The sequence below is a fragment of the Nerophis ophidion genome, linkage group LG21 (assembly GCF_033978795.1).
Source record: "Nerophis ophidion isolate RoL-2023_Sa linkage group LG21, RoL_Noph_v1.0, whole genome shotgun sequence".
In the NCBI taxonomy this organism is placed as follows: domain Eukaryota; kingdom Metazoa; phylum Chordata; class Actinopteri; order Syngnathiformes; family Syngnathidae; genus Nerophis; species Nerophis ophidion.
This window is the reverse complement of record NC_084631.1, coordinates 26,225,594-26,251,157: the sequence shown is the minus strand read 5'-3', so window position 1 is coordinate 26,251,157 and position 25,564 is coordinate 26,225,594. Positions and strand designations below refer to the sequence as shown.

Below are 25,564 nucleotides of genomic sequence, written 5' to 3'. Positions count from 1 at the left end.
TGTCAGTAACTACAGTTAGTTGCTACATCTGTAAGTGCAAGTTAAAACTCTGCCATGCAAAGCAAAACCCATTTATCAACAACACCAAAGAACGTCGCTATGCAAAGTGGAAAAGTGTTCTGTGGTCTGACAAGTCCACATTTTAAATTATAATTGGAAACTGTGGACATGGTGTCCTCCGGAACAAAGAGAAAGATAACCATCCGGGGGCAAAGTTCAAAAGCCAGCATCTGTGATGGTATGGGGGTGCATTAGTGCCCAAGGCATGGGTAACTTACACATCTGTGAAGGCACCATTAATGCTGAATGGTCCATACAGGTTTTGGAGCAACATATGTTGTCATCCAAGCAACATTATCATGGACGCCCCTGCTTATTTCAGCAAGACAATGCCAAGCCACAAGTTACAACAGCGTGGTTTCGTAGTAAAAGAGTGCGGGTACTTTCCTGGCCCGCCTGCAGTCCAGACCTCTCTCCCATCGAAAATGTGTGGCGTATTCTGAAGCGTAAAATACGACAGGGGAGACTGTAGAACGACTGAAGCTCTACATTAAACAGGAATAAGAAAGAATTCCACTTTCAAAGCTTCAACAATTAAGTCTCCTCAGTTCCCAAACGTTTATTGAGTGTTGTTAAAAGAAAAGGTGATGTAACACAGTGGTGAACATGCCCTTTCCCAACTATTTTGGCACGTGTTGCAGACATGAAAATCTAAGTTAATTATTATTTGCAAAAAAAAAATAAGGTTTATGAGTTTGAAAATCAAATATCTTGTCTTTGTGGTGTATCCAACTGAATATGGGTTGAAAAGGATTTGCAAATCTTTGTATTCCGTTTATATTTACATCTAACACAATTTCCCAACCCCTATGGAAACGGGGTTTGTATATATAGGCACCAACGCCCCCCGCGACCAAAAATGGATGGATGGATGGGTGTGTATATATATACATATATATATATATGTGTATATATACACATATATATATATATATATATATATATATATATATATATATATATAAATATATATATATATGTATACATACATACATACATATATATATATGTATACATACATACATACATACATATATATATGTATACATACATACATACATACATATATATATATGTATACATACATACATACATACATATATATATATGTATACATACATACATACATACATATATATATATGTATACATACATACATACATATATATATATATATATATATATATATATCCCACCCGAACGCCTCCCGAGGGAGGTGTTTCGGGCACATATGACCGGTAGGAGGCCAGGGGGAAGACCCAGGACACTTTGAGAAGACTATGTCTGCCGGCTGGCCTGGGAACGCCTCAGGATCCCCCGGGAGGAGCTGGACGAAGTAGCTGGGGAGAGGGAAGTCTGGGTTTCCCTGCTTAGGCACCTGCCCCCGCATCCCGACCTCGGATAAGTGGAAGAAGATGGATATATACTAGGGCTGCGAATCTTTGGGTGTCCCATGATTCGATTCAATATCGATTCTTGGGGTCGCGATTCGATTATATATCGTTTTTTTCCGATTCAACGCGATTCTCGATTCAAAAACGATATTTTACCTATTTAAAAGGATCGTCTATTCATTCAATACATAGGATTTCAGCAGGATCTACCCCAGTCTGCTGACATGCTAGCAGAGTAGTAGATTTTTTTTTTAAAAAGCTTTTATAATTGTAAAGGACAATGTTCTATCAACTGATGGCAATAATGTAAATTTGTTCGAACTATTAAACGAACCAAAAATACGACTTATTTTACCTTTGTGAAAACATTGGGCGCAGTGTGTTGTCAAACTTATGAGATGCGATGCAAGTGTAAGCCACTGTGACACTATTGTTCTTTTATTTTATTTTTACAAATGTCTAATGATAATGTCAATGAGGGATGTTTAATAACTGCTAAACTGAAATTATAACTAATATTGATACTGTTGTTGATAATACTAATTTTGGTTTCACTTCTTTTGGTTTGTTCTGTGTCGTGTTCGTGTCTCCTTTCAATTGCTCTGTTTATTGCAGTTCTGAGTGTTGCTGGGTCAGGTTTGGAATTGGATTGCAGTGTTATGGTATTGCTGTGTATTGTTTTGTTGGATTGATAAAAAAAATAAAAAATAAAAAATAAATAAAATCGAATATAAAAAAAAAGAGAATCGATTCTGAATCGCACAATGTGAGAATCGCGATTTGTATTCGAATCGATTTCCCCCCACACCCCTAATATATATATATACATATATGTATATACACACACACACACACACACACACACACACACACACACACACACACACACACACCCACACACACACACATATATATATATATATATATATATACACATAAATATGTATGTGTGGGAAAAATCACAAGACTATTTCATCTCTGCAGAACTGTTTCATGAGGGGTTCCCTCAATCAGGAGATTTTGAGGGGAACCCCTCATGAAACAGTTATGTAGAGATGAAGTACTCTTGTGATTTTTCCCACACATACATATTGCGCTCTACCACGGTATCGAGCACTATTCTCTGGATAATCCAATCAAGACATATATATATATATATACACACACACACACACACACACACACACACACATATATATATACATGTATATATATATATAAATATATATATATATATATATATATATATATATATATATATATATATATTAATATATGTATATATGTATATATATACACACTTATATAAATATACATGTATATACACATATGTAAATATATATATACACACACATATATATATATATACATAAATACATATACATATATATACACATATATATACATATATACACATAAATATATATATATATATATATATAAATATACATATATACACACACACACATATATACACATAAATATACATATATATATACACATATGTAAATATACATACAAACATATATATACATATATATTTATATACATATATAAATATTCATGAGGGGTTCCCTCAATCAGGAGATTTTGAGGGGAACCCCTCATGAAACAGTTATGTAGAGATGAAGTAGTCTTGTGATTTTTCCCACACACATATTGCGCTCTACCACGGTATCGAGCACTATCCTCTGGATAATCCAATCAAGACATATATATATATATATACACACACACACACATATATATATACATGTATATATATATATATATATATATATATATATATTAATATATGTATATATGTATATATATACACACTTATATAAATATACATGTATATACACATATGTAAATATATATAAACACACACATATATATATATATACATAAATACATATACATATATATATACACATATATATACATATATACACATAAATATATATATATATAAATATACATATATACACACACATATATACACATATATATACACATATGTAAATATACATACAAACATATATATACATATATATTTATATACATATATAAATATACATATATAGCTGAGATAGGCACCAGCGCCCCCCGCGACAAGCATTAGAAAATGTATATATATATATATATATATATATATATATATACACATATGTAAATATGTGTATATATACACACATACATATATATATACATACATATATATATATATAAAAATACATATACATACATACACACAGATAAATACATACATACATATATATACACACATATATATATATATATATATATATATATATATATATATATATATATATATATATATATATATATATATATATATATATATATATATATATATATATATATATATATATATATATCCCACTTAAAATGATGACAATGTCCGTAATTTGTTATCATTCTCACTTCAACTGTGAGAGACAGAATGTGAAAAAAAAAATCCAAGAAATATCATTGTAGGAATTTTAAAGAATTTATTTGTAAAATATGGTGGAAAATAAGTATTTGGTCAACCATTCAAAGCTCTCACTGATGGAAGGAGGTTTTGGCTCAAAATCTCACAATACATGGCCCCATTCGTTCTTTCCTTAACACGGGTCAATCGTCCTGTCCCCTTAGCAGAAAAACAGCCCCAAAGCATGATGTTTCCACCCCCATGATTCACAGAATATCTGCATAGAGGAATGGGCCAAAATACCAGCTACTGTGTGTGTGCAAACCTGGTAAAGACCTATAGTAATCGTTTGACCTCTGTTATTGCCAACAAAGGTTATATTACAAAGCATTGAGTTGAATTTTTATTATTGACCAAATACTTATTTTCCACCATGATTTACAAATAATTTCTTTAATATTCCTACAATGTGAATTCCTGGATTTCTTTTTCGCATTCTGTCTCTCACAGTTGAAGTGTACCTATTGTGTGTGTGTGTATATATATATATATATATATATATATATATATATATATATATATATATATATATATATATATATATATATATATATATTATATATATATATATATATATATATATATATATAAATAAATAAATACCCTGTGATGAGATGGTGACTTGTCCGGGGTGTACCCCGCCTTACACCGGAATGCAGCTGAGATAGGCTCCAACCCCCCCGCACCCCTAAAAGGGTCTGCTTTTCCACCATATAACCAGTGTGCCGGATCAGACACATATTGTATGAGGCTTCTGCTTACCCACAGATGGTATAGACGGCAAGACATACTTGATCAACAGCCATACAGGTCACACTGAGGGTGGCCGTATAAACAACTTTATCACTGTTACAAATATGCGCCACACAAATCTTGTGGACACATACCAAACAAGATTGACAAACACAGTTTGGGAGAACATCCGCACCGTAACACAACATAAACACAACAGAACAAATACCCAGAATCCAATGCAGCCCTAACTCTTATGGGCTACAATAGGGCTGGCGGGAGGGGGGGGGGAATGGGGGGGTAGCGAAATTCTGTGCCTAGAAATTCTGTCCATGAAGGTTATGAACAAAATCAGTAAGAAAGGGCAGCCTTGGCGGAGTCCAACCCTCACTGGAAACGTCCGACTTTACTGCCGGCAATGCGGACCAAGCTCTGACACTGATCATACAGGGAGTTGATACTATCAGTCCTTTACCCCATACTCTCTGAGCAGCAGGACTTCCCGGGGTACACGTTCGAATGCCTTCTCCAAGTCCACAAAGCACATGCAGACTCCCATGCACCTCAAGGACCCTGCCGAGAGTATAAAGTTGGTCCACAGTTCCACGACCAGGACGAAAACCAAACTGTTCATCCTGAATCCGAGGTTCGACTCTCAGGCATAGCCTCTTCTCCAGTACACCTGAATAGACCTTACCGGGAAGGCTGGGGAATGTGATTCCAGGGGAGTTGGAACACACTCTTCTTAAAGAGAGGAACCACCACCCCAGTCTGCCAATCCAGCGGCATAGCCCCTGATGTCCACTCGATGTTGCAGAGTCTTGTCAACCAAGCCAGCCCCAAAGCATCCAGAGCTTTAAGGAACTCCGGGCGGTTCACATCCACCCCCGGGGCATTGCCATCGAAAAGCTTTTTAACTACCTCTGCAACCTCATCCCCAGAAATAGGAGAGCCCACCACAGATTCTCCAGGCACTGCTTACTCATAGGAAGACGTCTTGGTAGGATTGAGGAGGTCTTTTAAGTATTCCCTCCACCGATCCACAACATCCGCAGTCAAGGTCAGCAGAACACCATCCCCACCATACACGGTGTTGACATTGCGCTGCTTCCCCTTCCTGAGGCGGCGGTTGGTGGTCCGGAATCGCTAAGAAACCGTCTGGAAGTCGTTTTCCACGGCTTCCCCTTACTCCTCCCATATCCGATATTTTGCCTCCATGACCTCTGATGCCGCACACCGCTTAGCGGCCTGTCGGTACCTGTCTGCTTACCCCGGAGTCCTATGAGCCAAAAGAGCCCGATAGGACTCTTGAGCTTGACGGCATCCCTCATTGCTGGTGTCCACCTAGGATTACCGCCATGACAGGCACCAACCACCCTGCAGCCACAGCTCCAATTGGCCGCCTCGACAATAGAGGTACCGAACATCGTCCACTCGGAATCAATGTCCAGCGCTTCCCTCGTGACATGTACAAAGTTCTTCCGGAGACGGGAATTGAAACTCTCTCTAAGAGGAGACTCTGCTAAACGTTCCGAGCAGAGCCTTACAATGCGTTTGGGGCTGCCGGGTCTGTCCGGCATCCTCCCCCACCATCGCAGCCAACTCACCACCAGGTAGTGAGTGGTAGAAAGCTCCGCCCCTCTCTTCACCCGACTGTCCAAAACATGAGGCCGCAAATCCGATGACAACGAAAAAAGTCGATCATGGTTGTCGATCATGGAACTGCGGCCTCGGGTGTCCTGGTGCCAAGTGCACCCTTATGGTTGAACATGGTGTTCGTTATGGACAATCTCTGACGAGCAAAAAAGTCCAACAACAAAACACCACTCGGGTTCAGATCCCGGCGGACTGTCGTTGCCGACATTAGCGTTCAACTCCCCCAGTAGGACAAGTGAATCACTTTCCAGAACTCTCTTGAATGAATCCAAAAAGGGTGGGTACTCTGAACTGCTGTTTGGTGCGTAAGCAAAAACAGGTATTTAGTGCGCTTGCGTCCATCTAGACGGCCGCTGCTACAGTTCGCGCCGTCCTTGTCTCTTTATTTTGTTCGTTTTGTACTTTTTTATATTTTTACATTTACTTTCTATCAAGTCGTGCCCTTCTAAACATGCAGTTTAGAAGTGTTTTGTTCGTCCTACTGACGGTGGGGACGCTTATGAAGAGCTCAAACGGGCAACAACAGTGGATAGGCTCTTTCATCTACACCAGGGAACAGTTGTTAGCGGCACCAGTTATTAGCATCCAGTTAAGAGACCCGGCGCTAATTAACCAGATCCCGGAGGCGCTAAAAAGGACCTATAGAGGTGCTCGTGGCTGTCGAGGGAAAGGGAGACGTTCGATAACCGAAGAGGGCTGAAACGAGGAGGGAGAGGAGATATAAGCCAAATCTTGCTTCCGTCATAATGGGTAAAGTGCGCTCTCTGGCAAACAAAATGGATGAGTTGTCGGTGCTTGCCGGTAGACAGAAAGCATATCGTGAGTGTAGCCTAATGTGTTTTACTGAGAAGTGGCTGTACGACGATGTTCCGGATAGTAACATCTCTATAAACGGTTTAGAAATGGTGCGCGCTGACCGGGACCGAAATAACGGCAAGCGGAAAGGAGGGGGGCTTGCTTTGTATATTAATAAGAAATATTGTCATCCCGGTCATATTACAATAAAAGAGCGCCACTGTCACCCGAATATAGAGATGTTAGCTGTAGGACTCAGACCATATTATTTGCCCAGGGAGATTCTGCATGTTATAATGGTGGCAGTATACTTCCCCCCCTCTGCTAACGCTGCAGACGGCAGTGATGCCATCCACAGCTCCATAGCCAGACTACATACCCAGCACCCGAAAACTCTCATCCTCATCTCGGGGGATTTTAACCATGTTACTATGGACAAATCACTACCCAACTTCACTCAGTATGTCATCTGCCACACCACAGGAATTGCAAACATCAAGAATGCGTATAGCTCCATAGCACTCCCAGAGCTGGGCCGGTCAGACCACAACTGTCCTCTCCCCCTTCCTCTTCACCATTTACACCACCGACTTCCACTATCAGTCAGAGTCCTGCCACCTTCAGAAGTTTTCTGATGACTCTGCGATAGTGGGGTGTATTGAGGATGGTGATGATGAGGAATACAGGGCACTGGTGGAGGACTTTGTCACATGGTGTGGAAAGAACCACCTCCAGCTCAATGTGACGAAGACCACGGAAGGAGGAAGAGTACTCCGGCGACCCCTGTTTCCATCAGGGGGGTCGATGTGGACATGGTTGAGGATCATAAATACCTCAGATTGCACATCGACAACAAGCTGAATGGGTCAAAACACGCTGAGGCCCTCTACAAGAAGGGACAGATCTAGAGCTAGGATCTTTCAACGTCTGTACAAAGATGGCCTAGTGGGTGGAGTGACCACCCTGAGATCGGTAGGTCGTGAGTTCAAACCCCGGCTGAGTCAAACCAAAGACTATAAAAATGGGACCCATTAACTCCCTGCTTGGCACTCAGCATTAAGGGTTGGAATTGGGGGTTAAATAACCAAAAATGATTCCCGGGCGCGGCACCGCTGCTGCCCACTGCTCCCCTCACCTCCCAGGGGGTGATCAATGGTGATGGGTCAAATGCAGAGAATAATTTTGCCACAATCATTGGTACTTTAACTTTGAAGATGTTCTACGAGTCGGTGGTGGTGGGCGCCTTCTTGTACACCGTGGCTTGCTGGGGCAGCGGGCTGAGAGTGAGGGACACAAACAGACTGGACAAGCTGGTCAGTAACATGGTGGGAGTGGAGCTAGACTCTCTGGTGGTGGTGTCAAAGAGGAGAAGTCTAGCAAAACTCCTAGCAATTATGGACAACACCTCCCACCCAGTACACTCGGACCTTGCGGAGAGAATGAGCACGTTCAGTGGAAGGCTCAGACTTCCAAAATGCAACACGGAACGACACAGGAGGTCCTTCATACCGACAGCCATCAGACTGTATAATGCATAATATATGTTCCTTGTTGACTGCACTTAAATGTAGAATATATGTATAATATATTTATATTATTCATTTATTATTAATTAAATATAATATATTATTTATTATTATCATTATTTATTGTGAGCAAACTGTGGTGCTGAATTTCCCCCAGGGATCAATAAAGTATTTTCTATTCTATTCTATCTAGCCGGAACTTCACCTCGCGCACTGGCTAAGGCTCCTTCCCCCCAGTGAGGGAAATCTGGGTCCTTCGTCTGTATTCTTCACAGAGGTCTTTGAGCTGCTCTTTGTCTGATCCCTCACCTAGGACCAGTTTCTCTTGGGAGACCCTACGGGGGCATAAAGCCCCCGGACAACATAACTTCTAGGATCATTGGGACACGCAAACTCCTCCACCACGATAAGGTGGCCGCTCAGAGAGGTGTAACAACTAGATTATTACCTGTCACTTTTATAACTCCTTGTGCAGATTTGAATGCTTATTTAAATGTTAACCTAAGTTTGAAGCAAAAGTGGTAATACTAATCGATATATTTGGTGAGGCTTGTTTTAAAACAGCTGTGGTGAAAGGTCTCCCCTGCTCTGCTTGACCGCGGTCTGCGAGCCGACAAGCAGGAAAGGTGTAAAAACAATAATTGAAACAAGTCATCTTTATTGTTAGTTTTGAATCCAAAATACCTCAATATTGCGCTCCAGGCATCCTCTTTATTACCCAGTATATTTTTAGTTTTTTGCCATTTTTCTCTCCAAAATGTTTTTTGTTGTATGCACTTTGTGTGTGCGTTTTGACACACTCAAAACCCGGTAGTGACTCAGGTGAAAGAGCAGTACCGGTACTTTTCAAAGATGGTATAGTACCGATTTCAATTGATTAGTATCGCAATACTTTGCGATACTTTGGAACTTACCTACCGGTAGGTAACGGTATCGTACAACCCTAATCGATAAATATATACATAAAATACATATACATTGTAAAAATGCATATATGTATGTATAAATACATACATATGTATATATACATTTTAAATTCATATGTCTATATATGTATACATATATACACATACGTATGTATGTATACATATATACACATATATGAATGTATATATATATACAGTATATATACACACATATATACATTTATATGAATGTATATGTATATACACATATGAATGTATATATATACACACACATGAATGTATACACACATACGTATATATGTACATTAACATGTATACGTACATATACATACTGTATGTATATGTGTATGTATTAAGACATACATATATACACATAGATGTATGTAATAAATAAATACATATATACACATGTAAGTCTGTCATTATACTTTTAATAATACGTACTGTATGTGTACTTACACGTAATTACATAGAAATGGAGTTACGTGTAAATACACTTACTTGCGTGTAAGTACATTTAGTTACATATTTATTATTATTACGTGTAACTACAAGTAAGTATGTGTACACATTATTTATTATTATTACGTGTAACTACAAGTAAGTACATGTATTTACACTTACATGGTGGATGTCCGGTTGAGCCCTATGGAAATTATAAATAAAGTGACCAAGTTGTAAGCAATTAACGGCCTAGTCATTCCGACCAAAGAACCAAATGACTTTCACTGTGAAGTTAAAGGTCTAACATGTAGTTACATGTAACATGTAGATGTATGTAACTACGTGTTAGACCTTTAATTTTACAGTGCTAAAAGCTAAAACACTGCCAACTGCGGATGGATGTTCGCTGCTAGCTAGCTAGCTATGTCTTATAGCACCTCTTCATGAGGGCGTTACAGTGTTAAAGCTTCACTGTTATCGTCAGTTTTTAGGCCAAAATGTGTTCATTCTCTCTTTTCTGTCTACACACCCTGTCTGTTTGTAAGTACTCTGTGATTGTGCGCTGCCAAACACACTTTTCTGCTCGTAAACCCAACAATGTCATGACGTGACAGGGCACCGTCATGCCCATTAAAAAAAAAATTGGGACCCCATCCATCCATTTTCTACCGCTTGTCCCTTTCAGGGTCGCGTTGGGAGCTGGAGCCAATCTCTGCTGCATTCGGAGTACACCCTGGACAAGTCACCACCTCATCGCAGGGCCAACACAGATAGACAGAACCTGTACTTTTTAAACAGAGTATAGTACCATTTTTGATTTATTAGTACTGCGATACCATACTAGTACCCGAATACTGTACAACCCTAGTTACATGAAACTACATGTAACTACATGTTAGTTAAATGTAACTACATGTAAGTACTTGTAACTACGTGTAAGTATACGTAGTTACATACACGAGCATGAGATGTTTTGTTGTCTGACTGAAGTGGTCTTACCTCCAAGGAAATCTTGCCAAACCAGGCAAAGAATGAGCTGTAGACTGAGCGAGCATAGCCTGGGATGTTGCGAATGAGAATGAAGGCTAAGATCTGAGGAAGATACAGCACACATCCTGTTAGAAATTAACAAGAATGAAGTGTTTCCAGAAGAATCCATGAAGAAGAATACCTGCACCACAGAAACATATGGATGCATCTCGTTGCACTCGCTTTTCTTCTTGCACTTGCTTGCCCACACAGAATATGTCTGCAAATACAAACAACTCTTAATCTTTGATTCCTATAGTAAAGACATGAAGAGATTGAGGAGGATCATTCCTGATGGATCCTGCAGACTTTGGCAATCAGTCATTATCATTCTGACTGTACTTATGTACACTACAAATATAAAGTTATAAACCCCTTAATACAGACTTGATGAACATGCCTTTTCAACAAAAAATTGCTCTTAGTACAGTCATACATGTACTATACATACACGTACACGCACATATATTTATATACCTATAAAATATCTATCTATATATATATATATATCTATATATATATCTATATAGATATATATATATATACACACACATACAGACACACATATACAGTGGGGTAAAAAAAGTATTTAGTCAGCCACCAATTGTGCAAGTTCTCCCACTTAAAATGATGACAGAAGTCTGTAATTTTCATCATAGGTACACTTCCACTGTGAGAGACAGAATGTGAAAAAAAAATATCCAGGAATTCACATTGTAGGAATTTTAAAGAATTTATTTGTAAATGATGGTGGAAAATAAGTATTTGGTCAATAACAAAAATTCAACTCAATACTTTGTAACATAACCTTTGTTGACAATAACAGAGGTCAAACGATTACTATAGGTCTTTACCAGGTTTGCACACACAATAGCTGGTATTTTGGCCCATTCCTCTATGCAGATCTTCTCGAGAACAATGATGTTTTGGGGCTGTCGCCGAGCAACACGGATTTTCAACTCCCTCCACATATTTTCTATGGGGTTGAGGTCTGGAGACTGGCTAGGCCACTTCAGGACTTTCAAATGCTTCTTACGGAGCCACTCCTTCGTTGCCCGGGCGGTGTGTTTAGGATCATTGTCACGCTGGAAGACCCAGCCACGTTTCATATTCAAAGCTCTTACTGATGGAAGGAGGTTTTGGCTCAAAATCTCACGATACATGGCCACATTCATTCTTTCCTTAACACTGATCAGTCGTCCTGTCCCCTTAGCAGAAAAACAGCCCAGAAGCATGATGTTTCCACCCCCATGCTTCACAGTAGGTGTGGTGTTCTTGGGATGCAACTCAGTATTTTTCTTCCTCCAAACACGACGAGTTGAGTTTATACCAAAAAGTTATATTTTGATTTCATCTGACCACATGACATTCTCCCAATCCTCTGCTGTATCATCCATGTGCTCTCTGGCAAATTTCAGACGGGCGTGGACATGCACTGACTTAAGAAGGGGGACACATCTGGCACTGCAGGATTTTAATCCCTGTCGGCGAAGTGTGTTACTGATTGTAACCTTTGTTACTTTGGCCCCAGCTCTCTGCAGGTCATTCACCAGGTACCCCGTGTGGTTCTGGGATTTTTGCTCACCGTTCTCATGATCCTTTTGACCCCACGGGATGAGATATTGCGTGGAGCTCCAAATCAAGGGAGATTATCAGTGGTCTTGTATGTCTTCCATTTTCTGATAACTACTCCCACAGTTGATTTTTTTCACACAAAGCTGCTTGTCTAGTGTAGATTCACTCTTCCCAGTCTGGTGCAGGTCTACAATTCTTCTCCTGGTGTCCTACGACAGCTTGTTGGTCTTGGCCATAGTGGAGTTTGAAGTCTGACTGTTTGAGGCTGTGGACAGGTGTCTTTTATACAGATAATGAGTTCAAACAAGTTCCGTTAATACAGGTAACGAGTGGAGGACAGAAGAGCTTCTTAAAGGCCTACTGAAACCCACTACTACCGACCACGCAGTCTGATAGTTTATACATCAATGATGAAATATTAAAATTGCAACACATGCCAATACGGCCTTTTTAATTGACTAAATTGCAATTTTAAATTTAAATTGTTGAAAACGTCGCAGAATGATGACGCGTACGCGTGATGTCACTGACTGTCAGGAAATATTTGCAGCTGCACCACTCGCGGCTAAAAGTAGTCTGGTTTAATCGCATGATTACACAGTATTTTGGACATCTGTGTTGCTGAATCTTTTGCAATTTGTTCATTTAATAATGGAGACTATAAAAAACAATGCTGTTGGTGGAAAGCGGTGTATTGCAGCTCTCTTTAGCACCGAGACACAGCCGATGTTTCTTTGTTTGTTGTGAAGCGGAGCAGTCAAGCGAACATGTTTTCTCTACGTCAACCAGCATCTTTTTGGAAGGGGAAATTGTGCTATATACCTTACCGGAGAAATCCTTGGATTATTCGTCGTCCTGCAGCAGCGGCAGCTGTGTGCTTGGCTCCTCGGCTTCTCTCTGAGACACTTCGTGTTCACCGCAGTCATCCGACCTCGAGGTATGTCCTTACAATCTTTTACAATCTTTAAAATCTCACAAAAACACTATTAAAACAATAAGCAGATAAAGGATCTTCCAGAATTATCCTAGTAAATGTGTCTACCGTATTTTTCGGACTGTAAGACGCAGTTTTATTTCATAGTTTTCCCGGGGGTGCGACTTATACTCAGGGGCGACTTATGTGTGAAATTATTAACACATTACCGTAAAATATCAAATAATATTATTTAGCTCATTCACGTAAGAGACTCGACGTATAAGATTTCATCGGATTTAGCAATTAGGAGTGGCAGATTGTTTGGTAAACGTATAGCATGTTCTATATGTTATAGTTATTTGAAAGACTCTTACCATAATATCTTACGTTAACATACCAGGCACCTTCTCAGTTGGTTATTTATGTCATATAACGTACACTTATTCAGCCTGTTGTTCACTATTCTTTATTTTAAATTGCCTTTCAAATGTCTATTCTTGGTGTTGGGTTTTATCAAATACATTTCCCCAAAAAATGCGACTTATACTCCAGTGTGACTTATATATGTTTTTTTCCTTCTTTGTTATGCATTTTCGGCAGGTGCGACTTATACTCCGGAGCGACTTATACTCCGAAAAATACGGTAATTACATTTGTAACACTCACACTGCCGTCGCTTTTTTATTTTTATTTATTTTATTTTTTTTGTGTTCCTTCACTATCAATATCCTAGTTCACGAATCTTTCATCCTCGCTCAAATTAATGGGGAAATTGTCGCTTTCTCAGTCCGAATTGCTCTTACTGCTGGTGGCTCCCATTAAAAACAATGGGAATATGTGTGGAGCCCTGCAACCAGTGACGTCACGCGCAAATACTTCCGGTACAGGCAGGACTTTTCAATTAGCGACCAAAAGTTGCGAACTTTATCATCGATGTTTTCTACTAAAAGCTTTCAGCAAAATTGTGGCAATATCGCGAAACGATCAAGTATGACACATAGAATGGACCTGCTATTCCCGTTTGAATAAGAAAATCTCATTTCAGTAGGCCTTTAAAGAAGAAGTTACAGGTCTGTGAGAGCCAGATATCTTCCTTGTTTGAAATGACCAAATACTTATTTTCCACCATAATTTACAAATAAATTCTTTAAAATTCCTACAATGTGAATTCCTGGATTTTTTTCACATTCTGTCTCGCACAGTTGAAGTGTACCTATGATGAAAATTACGGACCTCTGTCATCAATTTAAGTGGATAACTTGCACAATCGGTGGCTGACTAAATATAGACATATATATTTACATACCTAAACAATATATATATATATATATACACACATATGTATATATATATATTTATACACACCGGTATATATACACACACATACACATACATATTTACCTACTGTATCCATCCATCTATATATATATATATATATATATATATATATATATATATATATATATATATATATATATATATATATATATATATATATATATATATATATATATACACAAACCCCGTTTCCATATGAGTTGGGAAATTGTGTTAGATGTAAATTTAAACAGGATACAATGATTTGCAAATCATTTTCAACCCATATTCAGTTGAATGCACTACAAAGACAACATATTTGATGTTCAAACTCAAACTTTTTTTTTTGCAAATAATAATTAACTTAGAATTTCATGGCTGCAACACGTGCCAAAGTAATTGGGAAAGGGCATGTTCACCACTGTGTTACATCACCTTTTCTTTTTTTTTGTCCTGTCCAGCTTCTCAGGCAAGACATATAGTTGATGTAGGTGCCTATATCGGCTGTTCAGATTTACTTTACAAAAGAGAAGTGTAGGATACTTCTCTTGTTGCCTTATTTCAATTTGACTTCATTAAATCTATTCAGGGCATGAAATTGGCACCCGCCCACACGCCAAATTGGGTAACTTTTGTGATTGGCGGATGAAACTGTCAATCTACCTGCCACATTGGCAGGTAGATTGACAGCAAGTGACAACACTGAGCAAGTGTTGTCAACACTTGCTCAGTGTTGACAACACACAACACTGAGCAAGTGTTGTGTGTTGTTGACCAATCAGGTAGCCTATGTGTGTTGTGTGTTCTAAGCAAGCCCCCGCACCATTTTCTTGGATTTTAAAACCAAAATGTGGCGGAATATCGCTGGCATGAAGAGGCCGGCGCCGGCTTTAACAGGCAAACAAAAGGACGATGAGGAAGATGATATAAAAAAAAATAAATAAAAAAAAGACCTTTTAATACGAAGTGGAAAGTAAGCGGGGATGGCAAGGTTCGCGACTGGCTGGTCTTATGATGTCACAACAGAAGAGATGTACTGTCAGGATTGCCGTATGTATGGCTCGGAAAAAGCGAAATCAAACCCATTTGTAATCGGGACAAAACATTTAAAGTTAAGAGGCAAGGACCACAAGTCCTCAAAAAGCCACTTGCAAACAATCAACTGTAAAGTGGGGAAGACGGTTACCCCAGAGCTGACAGCTGCGGTCAAGGCACTGACCTCAATGAAAACAGCGCAGTTGGAGAACATGAAGCTCCTGTTTCGGAACGTTAACGCAATTGGAAAGAAGATGAGACCCTTCTCTGACTACGTGTGGATGTGCGATCAAGTACTATTTAGGTCGAGTCATTAATGAGATTAAGTTGGTTAATAACTCGACAGCACTTTGATGTGTATTCTGTCCAAGTTCAAGAACCATTCTTATGCAATTTCTGAGTCATTCACCTTTATTTTAGGCACAGAAAATTTTGGCTGGTAAAAAACCACTGTGGCAGGTGGATTTCAAAATCCACCTGCCACAGTGGCTGGTGGATTTCAAAATCCACCTGCCACAGTGGCTAGCGGCCAAAAAAAGTTAACTTCAGGCCCTGAATGTATTTATATTATCATTTGGTGCAGCCGGGCCGGAGCAGGAGGGGATAGAAAAAGAAAAAAAGGAAGACAGAGGGGGGAATTGTGGGGATAAGAGGGGGATTAGACAGAGAGACAAAAACAATAAAACATCACCAGCACATACAATATGTACAAATAAGATCGTAAAAGTGATAGCAAGCAAGCAGTTAACGAAATAAATAATAATAAAGAAATGACAATAAGCATTTTTACACTATAACTGGAGCAATACAAATACCAATAGAAAAAGCGCTATCGATCATGAGCAATACCAATAGTTTACCTCTATTATCAACAATACAGTTGTTCAAATGCAACAATACATATACGTAATGATAACTAAAGATTAAAAAAACAAAAAAAAGGAATACCGAAAAATGGAGGGGACGAGAGAGAGGCAACCTTAAGCTTGTAGATTGCTATAGTAACAATGGGTTAAGCTTTGTCAGTGTGCCATGTGTTACCCAGTTTCCCCTAGGGGAACAACGTTAATATATGTTTGATGAAACGTGATTATGTGCATGAGTATATGTACAGAATGTGTATATGAATGTTTGTACAGTAAATGTAAATGTACAGTATGTGTCAGTGACGTGCGGCGAGGTTCATGGCTGGTGAGGCACTGACTTCATCACGGTCAGATTTATAAACATATGAACCCCTATAGAGTATCTTACTCACCATTTGACTGGCAGCAGTTAACAGCTTATGTTTAAAAGCTCATACCAGCATTCTTCCCTGGTTGGCACTCAGCATCAAGGGTTGGAATTGGGGGTTAAATCACCAAAAATGATTCCCGGCCGCTGCTGCTCACTGCTCCCCTCACCTCCCAGGGGGTGAACAAGGGGATGGGTCAAATGCAGAGGACAAATTTCACTACAACTAGTGTGTGTGTCACAATCATTGGTACTTAATGTAGCAGGTACTAGTATAGTATAAATAAATTACACTTATTATTATCATTATTAGCAATAATACTGCTAACATTAACAATATTAAATAATCACATGTATGTAGAAAATAACAAACACGACAGTACACAGTGTTGTCACTATGTCAGGTGTAACCGCGTTCCAGCGGCCGTGTTCATTCATTGTCTTTACTGTAGCATAAAAAATGCAGATGGCCTTAAAACGCCACAATACTCAGTCACTATATGAAAGTACCCAAAATAAAAACTCGAGATAAATATAAATTCAATCGGATCAGAAACATTGGAGGAAACGGGATTAAAATCCGATGCTAACCGCCCATAGAAAATACATGGGTACGGCTAGTAGCTACTATTAGCAAACAAATTCACTTACCAACTCGGCGTAATATCTCAACATCGACAAGTTTACAATTAGTTGTAAAATGTTCGACGGTTGTTTTTACTATATGCAAGCAAACGGCAACTTTAAAACATACCGGCTTCGGCCTAGCCGAGTAGTGCAAGAATGATCTCTGGGATCACTAACGCCCTCTAGCACCAGGAGGCCGGAGAACAGGGGCCTCACATTGTACGTGTTTCGCAGCAGTTTTATGATTGCCCAGCACAAGAAATACGTTACACACATACAGTTGTTGACAAAATACACTGTACATTATATACCTCAGCTAACTAAACTATGGAAATATATAATATAATTCATATAGCAATACGGTCTCACTGCACAGCAGACAGCAGTTAGGCGAATCATTGCGTAATCCGCGGGAGGCTCAGCTGGCTGTGACTCACTGGAAGTAATTCTCAGTATTTGAACGGCAAATGTGAAAATTAAGCGATTTTGAATAAAAAATAATTTAAAACTGGTGAAGTTAAATGGAAAATAACTTTATAGTATAATCACTGGATACATATAACAATATAATTTCTTTTTTTTTCTTTTTACATTTTTTTCTTTCCATGATGGCAGGTGAGGCCATGCCTCACCTGCCGCCCCTGACTGTACGTCACTTGTATGTGTATATGTATGTTTATATGTACATATAAACAATCATATGTATATGTATATTTATATATATATGTATATTTATATGTACATATGTATATATGTACAGTATGTGTATGTTTGTACCGTGAATGTGCGTGTAGATGGACGAACTTGGAGTATGTATGTATGTACTGTATTTGTGTATGTATGTGGGAGCGTAGGTACCTATGTATGTGTATGTATGAAGAACGGTGTGTGTGTGTGAGTATATGTGTGTTTGTATGTACAATTTATTTGACTCCCAATGTGCGTGGGAGCCAGAGTGCGGCCCCAGCCGCCCAGAGGGCCCAACCCAAACAGCAGGCGTGGCGCCAGGGAGCCAGGGACCACCGGCCCCACGCAGCCAGGCCTGCCAGCGACGGGAACCCCAGAGCCCGGACTACCGCCCCGCCCGGAAGAGCAGGCAACAGGTCGCAAATAAACGCGCCCGGCAGACGACAGGGCACGAGAGAAGCAGCGTACGGCCAGACCCCAAGCCAGCGAGAGATCAACCCCCACAGGGGCAAAAATGCGGGACGCCCCGCCCGGGGGTACCCAGAGACTCCCCGCAACCAGACAGGAAGACCGCCCCCACCCCAACAGCACCCGGGCGCCCACGAGCCCACCACCACCCCCAGAGAGCACGGCGCGGCCCACGCCAGGCCACCCCACCCAAGTCGGCCGCCACAGGACCACCCAGTCCATGGCCGCGGGAACCACCCACCCCACCCGCAAGGACCCCAACGATGGAGATGGAACAACCAGCAACCCCCCTGTCGAGTCTCCCCCCCTGATGGATGAGGGAGAAAAAAAATAAATGAATAAATAAATACTTAAAAAAATAAAAATAAAATAAAATAAAAAACAAACATAATTATAAAAAAAAAAAACACCATTAAAAGAAGATCACAGACATGCTGACACACAAGATCACTACCCCAGCAGCTGGGCGACTCGCAGCAGCGCAGAATACCCTGCAGCACCAAGCTACCACAATGGATGAGGGGCCTAGACACAGCAGGCCCCAACCAAGACTGGCAACCGGAAGGGATGGACGGTGGGACCCAGGAGCTCCAGACATGCAGACATGTAGTGGCCTGAGACGCCGACGGTTCGGGCGGATGACATGACGAAAAAATAGATTTGAAATAGATTCGGGCGGGTGGCGGTTGAACCATTCGGAAATATTTAATATACATAGTTCAGGAATCGGCAACCTTTACCACTCAAAGAGCCTTTTGACCCGTGTCACAAAGTAAAGAAGACAATAGAAGTCGCAAACATTCCCGCGAATATCTGCTGGCGATCACCCCCAGACAACATGTACAAACTGCTTTCCAGTCCAGCAACATGTTGAATGTGGCTTCCGCTGACACACGCACACGACTGCAAGGCATGCTCGAGGATACAGAGTACACTGATGGTTGTGATATAAACAACTTTAACACTCTTACTAATATGCGCCACACTGTGAAGCCTCACCAAACAAGAATGACAAACACATTTCGGGAGAACATCCTCTCAGTAACACAACATAAATGCAACACAACAAATACCCAGAATCCTTTGCATCCATGACTATTCCTGACTATATTCCCCCCCATGCGTTGGTAAGGTGGGCGGGGTTGGGTGCGGGGGTGTAAAATATAGTCAGGAAGAGTCATGGAGTCACGCTCACCTCAACTGACGCACGGAGAGGTGGGGTGGGTTGGTGGTAGCTGGGTGTATAATAGAGCCCGGAATAGTCAGGATACTTGGGATTCTGGGTATTTGTCCTGTCGTGTTTATGTTGTGTTATAGTGCGGATGTTCTCCTGAAATGTGTTTGTCATTCTTGTTTGGTGTGGGTTCACAGTGTGGCGCATATTAGTAAGAGTGCTAAAGTTGTTTAAACGGCCACCCTCAGTATAACATGTATTGCTGTTGAATAAAGATGCCTTGGAGTCTCTTACATGTGTCTGCAATAGCCTTGTCAAACAATTCTTTGGGCTGGCAAGCTATTTGTACAAGCTGTAGAGGGCGGTAGTGCCATCATTGTACGCCTTTATTAGTGTTCATTGGGTGAACACCAGCCTACATTCGAGAGAATAATTACTCTGAAATTCGTGAGTCTCCCGGAATAATTGGGACGGTTGGCAGGTGTGACGCTATCAAGCGGCATTCACATAAAACTCGCGGGCCGCACTAACATTAAATGTTCATATTAAGGTGCGGGCCGAGTGTCTGAGACCCCTGGTTTATACATAGCACAAAGCAAAAAAAAACTCTGTATGCATTATTATTTCATTATGAATTTCAAAAGAGTTAGTGGCTCCCATTGTTTTCTTTACTTTGTGAATCGGGTCAAAATGGCTCTTTGAGTGGTAAAGGTTGCCGACCCCTGATGTATAACATATTGAAACATTGTCTTACGATGAAGGTGATGACAGAGAAGAAGAGGAGCAGGTTGGAGATCCTGGCCGAAAACAGTGTCTCTCCTTTGCCCTCGAACAGCACCTGGCGCTTCTGCAACAGCAGGTAGATGAGGGCAAACAACATGCCGTGTATCACCGCCTGCAACACAACACGACGGCACATTTGCCACACGCAAGTCTGAATTGTGTTGGATGTCGTCAGCCACTTACAAATCTGTCCAGCTTCCATCTAAACCACCATTCATGGATGCTTCCGTTGAGCTCAAAGAGTTTGGAGAGGGGCCAGACTGAGAAGATGCTGTCAAAGAAACCCTGCAAGCAGAGATGAGGTCATGTGATGTGACATCAGCCCATACCGATCACATCCTAACTGTACATTTTCCATGTATTTATGGTGAATAACAATATTGTCCATAGTACACAATGACTAAACTGATCCTGTGTCCAGGAAATTGTGTCGTGAATTTCTAAGTGTTAAGAAAAACTAAATTGGTGAAAATAAATATGTCGACCTAATCGCTAGTATCGATTTTATATTGATACTACCCGTCGTATAGACAACCCATTTATGGATCAATCTGCCCAACACATATTTCAGTAATTTCCTGTTAAAATCTGCTTCATTTCTGCTTTAACGTGGTTCTACAGTACATACACTTTACTAAATGCTATTGCTTAGTAATAATCTATTTATAATGATACTAACAGTAGGATATTAAGAAATGTACAGTAGTTGATTATTTTTAGCTTAGGGGAGCGCTCCACACTGTGTATAGAGACACAAAATGATCTGCTAGTCGCTTGGCAGCTAGGGACTACAGCCAGAGAGAGGTGAGCGACATTAAAACATACTTTTTCTAGAAAATTCTTCGACACTAGACCGTGGCACATGATCCTTAGTTGCTACTAATAACCCTCATAAAAAGATGCTTTGTCACCTTTTAAACCAAGCGGACAAACAGGCTGTTTTTTCTTTAGATATAGTATGAGGACCAATCCACCAAGTCAAGTGAAAGAAAATATAAATACAATGGGGGAAAAAAAACAAACGCCCTACAACATTGGAAAATAGCGTTTGTCATAATTTTTAACAATAGTTTTGATAAAGAAATGTTTGTTTGCCATAATGGAGGTGTTTATTGTTAGCTTAGCGGCTCCACACTGTGCATGGTTGTATGCATACACAGCCCACCCTCTGCCCCAAGTTTCTTTATCTTGCGCGACATCACATCCCAGAAGTGGACAGAGGATGCAGGTGAGCAATTAGGGACAGACGGGGATGTGCTCTGCAGCCCCAAAGGAGAGTAAATGCACCCTCAGACTGAGTCCATAACAGGATATATAAACTTCTGTGTGGAAAACACTGAACTCCAAGATGGTCCAGTGTTTTCCCAACAATAAACCCTGGGCCACCACTGAGATGAAGGCCCGACTGAACGAGAAGAAGCGGTCTTTCACCCAAGGAAACGAGGAGCTGAGAAGAGTCCAGCAAAATCTTAAATGCAACAGATGAAAGAAAAAAACAACATATGTCAGTGTGGACCAGCCTAAAATAAATTTCAGGTCCTGGAAGAGATCACCAAGCTTCTGGCGACCAAGAGTTGGCCAACAAACTCAAAGTATTTTTCAACGGGTTTGACTCTGGCCCCACTGCAACCCCTTCACATCCACACTTGCTCACCTTAGCATCGTCCACCCCTCTCAGACAGCCTACCTATCACCCACCAGCCCAGTTCACTCACCCGACTCTCCCATCAAGTGAGGAGGGAGTTGGGAAGGAACAAGGTCAGGAAAGCTACAAGCCAAGTTGGCATCAGTTCCAGGCTACTCAGGGAATATGCAGACCAGGTAACTGTTGTGGTCTACTACATTTTTAACCTGAGCCGCGGCCTAGGAAAAGTCCCTACACTGGAAGAAGTCCAGTGTGGTTCCAATCCCTAAAACACCTCATTCCAAGGGGCCAAACGACTTCAGAGCTGTTGCCCTGACCTCCCACTTTATCAAGACCATGGAGTAGATCATCCTCAGCCACCTTTACGCGCAGACAGGGACAGCAATTAGCAGCTTGCAGTTTGCCTACTGTAGCCGCGCGGTGTGGATGATGTCATCATCTGCCTGCTGCATCGAGCCCCCACCCACTTACGGTGAGAGTCATATTGGTTGACTTCTCCAGTGCTTGGAAGAGGCGGGAGTGGACCATCACCTGGCCGCATGAATCATTAACTACATCCTGGACAGGCTGCAGTTACTGTGGCTTCGTGACTGTTCTTCAGACGTGGTAGTTTGCAGCACAGTGACAGTGCTCTCACCTTACCTGTTCACGCTGACTTGCGGCGGCAAGCTCCACCACCCACACCGGTGAACATCCAGAGATCAAAGATACAATTAGTGGACTCATTTAAATTCCTGGAAGTTCACTTCAACACAAAAACTGGACTGGACTCACAATTTGAACGCTGTGTACAAGACGGATCAAAGTGGTCTACACCTCTTAAGGAGACTGAGGTCTTTCGGGGTGTGCGGGTCACTGCAGCGCACTTTTAAGGACATTGCTTCTGCAGTGTTTTATGCTGTTGTTTGTGAGGGTGGGCAGCACGCTTAGAGACAGAAACAGACTTAATAAGCTGACTCCGTCCTGGGCTGCCCACTAGACAGCATTGAGGAGGTGGCTGACAGAAGAATGCTGACTATCCATAATCTCTCAGCCCATGCACAGCACTGTGGAGGCCCTGAGTAGCTCCTTCAGCAACACACTGTTTAATCCACAGTGCAAGAAGGAGGTCTACCGCAAGTCCTTTCTACCCACAGCCATAAGACTTTACAACACACTTTAGTTATTACTCTGACCTATTTTCATGGTGTGAAATACGAATGTTAGTGTTTTTTTGTTGTATTTATCTTCTAGCTATACATATTGCTGAGTAATATGTAGTGTTTGCAGGGTTTAAATTTAATTTAATTTAAGATCACGGGTACCAGCGGGCGAAATGAGCTTCCTCCGCCGGGTGGCTGGGCTCTCCCTTAGAGATAGGGTGAGAAGCTCTGTCATCTGGGCGGAGCTCAAAGTAAATCCGCTGCTCCTCCACATCGAGAGGAGCCAGATGAGGTGGTTCGGGCATCTGTGTTAGGGCAAGACCCAGGACACATTGGGAATGTCTTGCGGCTGGCCTGGGAACGCCTCGGGATCCCCCGGGAGGAGCTGGAAGAAGTGGCTGGGGAGAGGGAAGTCCGGGCTTCTCTGCTTAGGCTGCTGCCCCCTTGACCTGACCTCAGATAAGCGGAAGAAAATGGATGGATAAAATTTAACCACGGCAAGTGCCGCGAGCGTCTTTCTCACTCGCCGTAATGCCCTAAAAAACTGACCAGCATCGACAGCAATAACACGGCGTGACCGCATGTTCATATTTATACTTGTTAATGGACAACTGTAACTAGGAAAAGAATGGTAAACGGTATAATAATAAACCACGCTAAAATTTTGGACCGTTGGTAATACCGTTTAATTTTTTAATCATCCAAAAACTCATTTATACATGCATGCATTTTATGTGACACTGCTCACTTGCTGGAAAAGCAGCAGGCGCTGCGCCTCCGAAGATGGCGCATGCGCACCAGGAAAACAACACACGGACCTTGATCTTGAGATGTTGCCCTCCTAGTAAACGGAAAATATCTGAAGTCTGGACTTATTCTGGATTGGTAAAGCATGCTAAAGGTAATATAATCACCAGAAAAAGCAGGGAAGAGACGCAACACTTCCAACTCCGGAACCAGCAGTCACAACTCCATGCCGAGTATAAAGTACGTCAACTTGTAGTTGAATGGATCATTGCAAGTGTTTGAAAATGAACATGTCATTGTTGGTCTGTGAAACATTACTATAGTTACACTCTTGTGTTAGATAAAGTTACTTGTTATAGGGCGCTATCGGTGGGAACGACTGTAGCAGAGCAATTCTGTTATTTGTGCTTTCAATGACCACTGCTACTTTAACTTACTTTTTAAACTTAGTGTTAGATACAAATCCTAGCAGAAACCCTGCAACAAGTTGTTTTTACAACCGTAACATTAGGGTTTGTGTGTCAGTGTGTGTGTCAGTCAAATGATTACAATAATAATTAATAAATAACAAACGTACATCTATATCTTTTAGATTTGCTTTTCCCTTATTTACAGAGTGGGCGTGCAGCGGACACGTTGGATGCCACAGTTACAGTACATCATTTATCAATATCACACATACAATACCTGATGTCTTCCAGAAGCAGCGACTTTTTCTACCTCCTCAAAATGGCAAAAGACCTCAGATGTCATAGTCCATTGCCAAACTTTCAAATCGTTGAGAGGTGTTCTCTGATATGTGTAAGATGAGACCTCTCATATATCAACATTATTATTGTATACTGGGACAAAAACTGCAGTTTTTGGCCAAGGACTTCAGATGTCATATTCTATTGCAAAACTTTCAAATAGTTGAGAAACGTTCTCTGATATGTGTAAGACGAGACCTCTCATATATCAACATTATTATTGTATACTGGGACAAAAACTGCAGTTACATCTTATGGCCATCATGTGCCAGCTTTCACATTGATTTTAAAGTTTTTATATTATTTACTTTCTGCCATATTACTCTTAATAATGCCTATGCACGTTTAATTTCTACTTGTTTACTACAGTTATCTGTAATAATGTTTCTTCTAAAAAGTATCTCATTTGTTTTTCAAATAAAACT

At 40.8% G+C, this 25,564-nt stretch overlaps 1 protein-coding gene across 8 annotated transcripts in view; it reads right to left on the bottom strand.

The window, feature by feature from the left end:
* Positions 1 to 25,564, bottom strand: part of casd1 (CAS1 domain containing 1) — a 126,568-nt gene that overhangs the window by 15,789 nt on the left and 85,215 nt on the right. For 6 of the 8 annotated variants that reach the window (XM_061882374.1, XM_061882375.1, XM_061882378.1 and 3 more), the window contains 4 exons: positions 21,040 to 21,141; positions 20,828 to 20,968; positions 11,184 to 11,261; positions 11,012 to 11,104 (listed from right to left, as the gene is read on the bottom strand). In XM_061882374.1, the coding sequence (XP_061738358.1) occupies positions 11,012 to 11,104; positions 11,184 to 11,261; positions 20,828 to 20,968; positions 21,040 to 21,141 (414 nt within the window). Of the gene's footprint in view, positions 1 to 9,978; positions 10,799 to 11,011; positions 11,105 to 11,183; positions 11,262 to 20,827; positions 20,969 to 21,039; positions 21,142 to 25,564 lie in introns of those variants that run through there. The other 2 variants (XM_061882377.1, XM_061882376.1) reach the window with 2 other exon arrangements.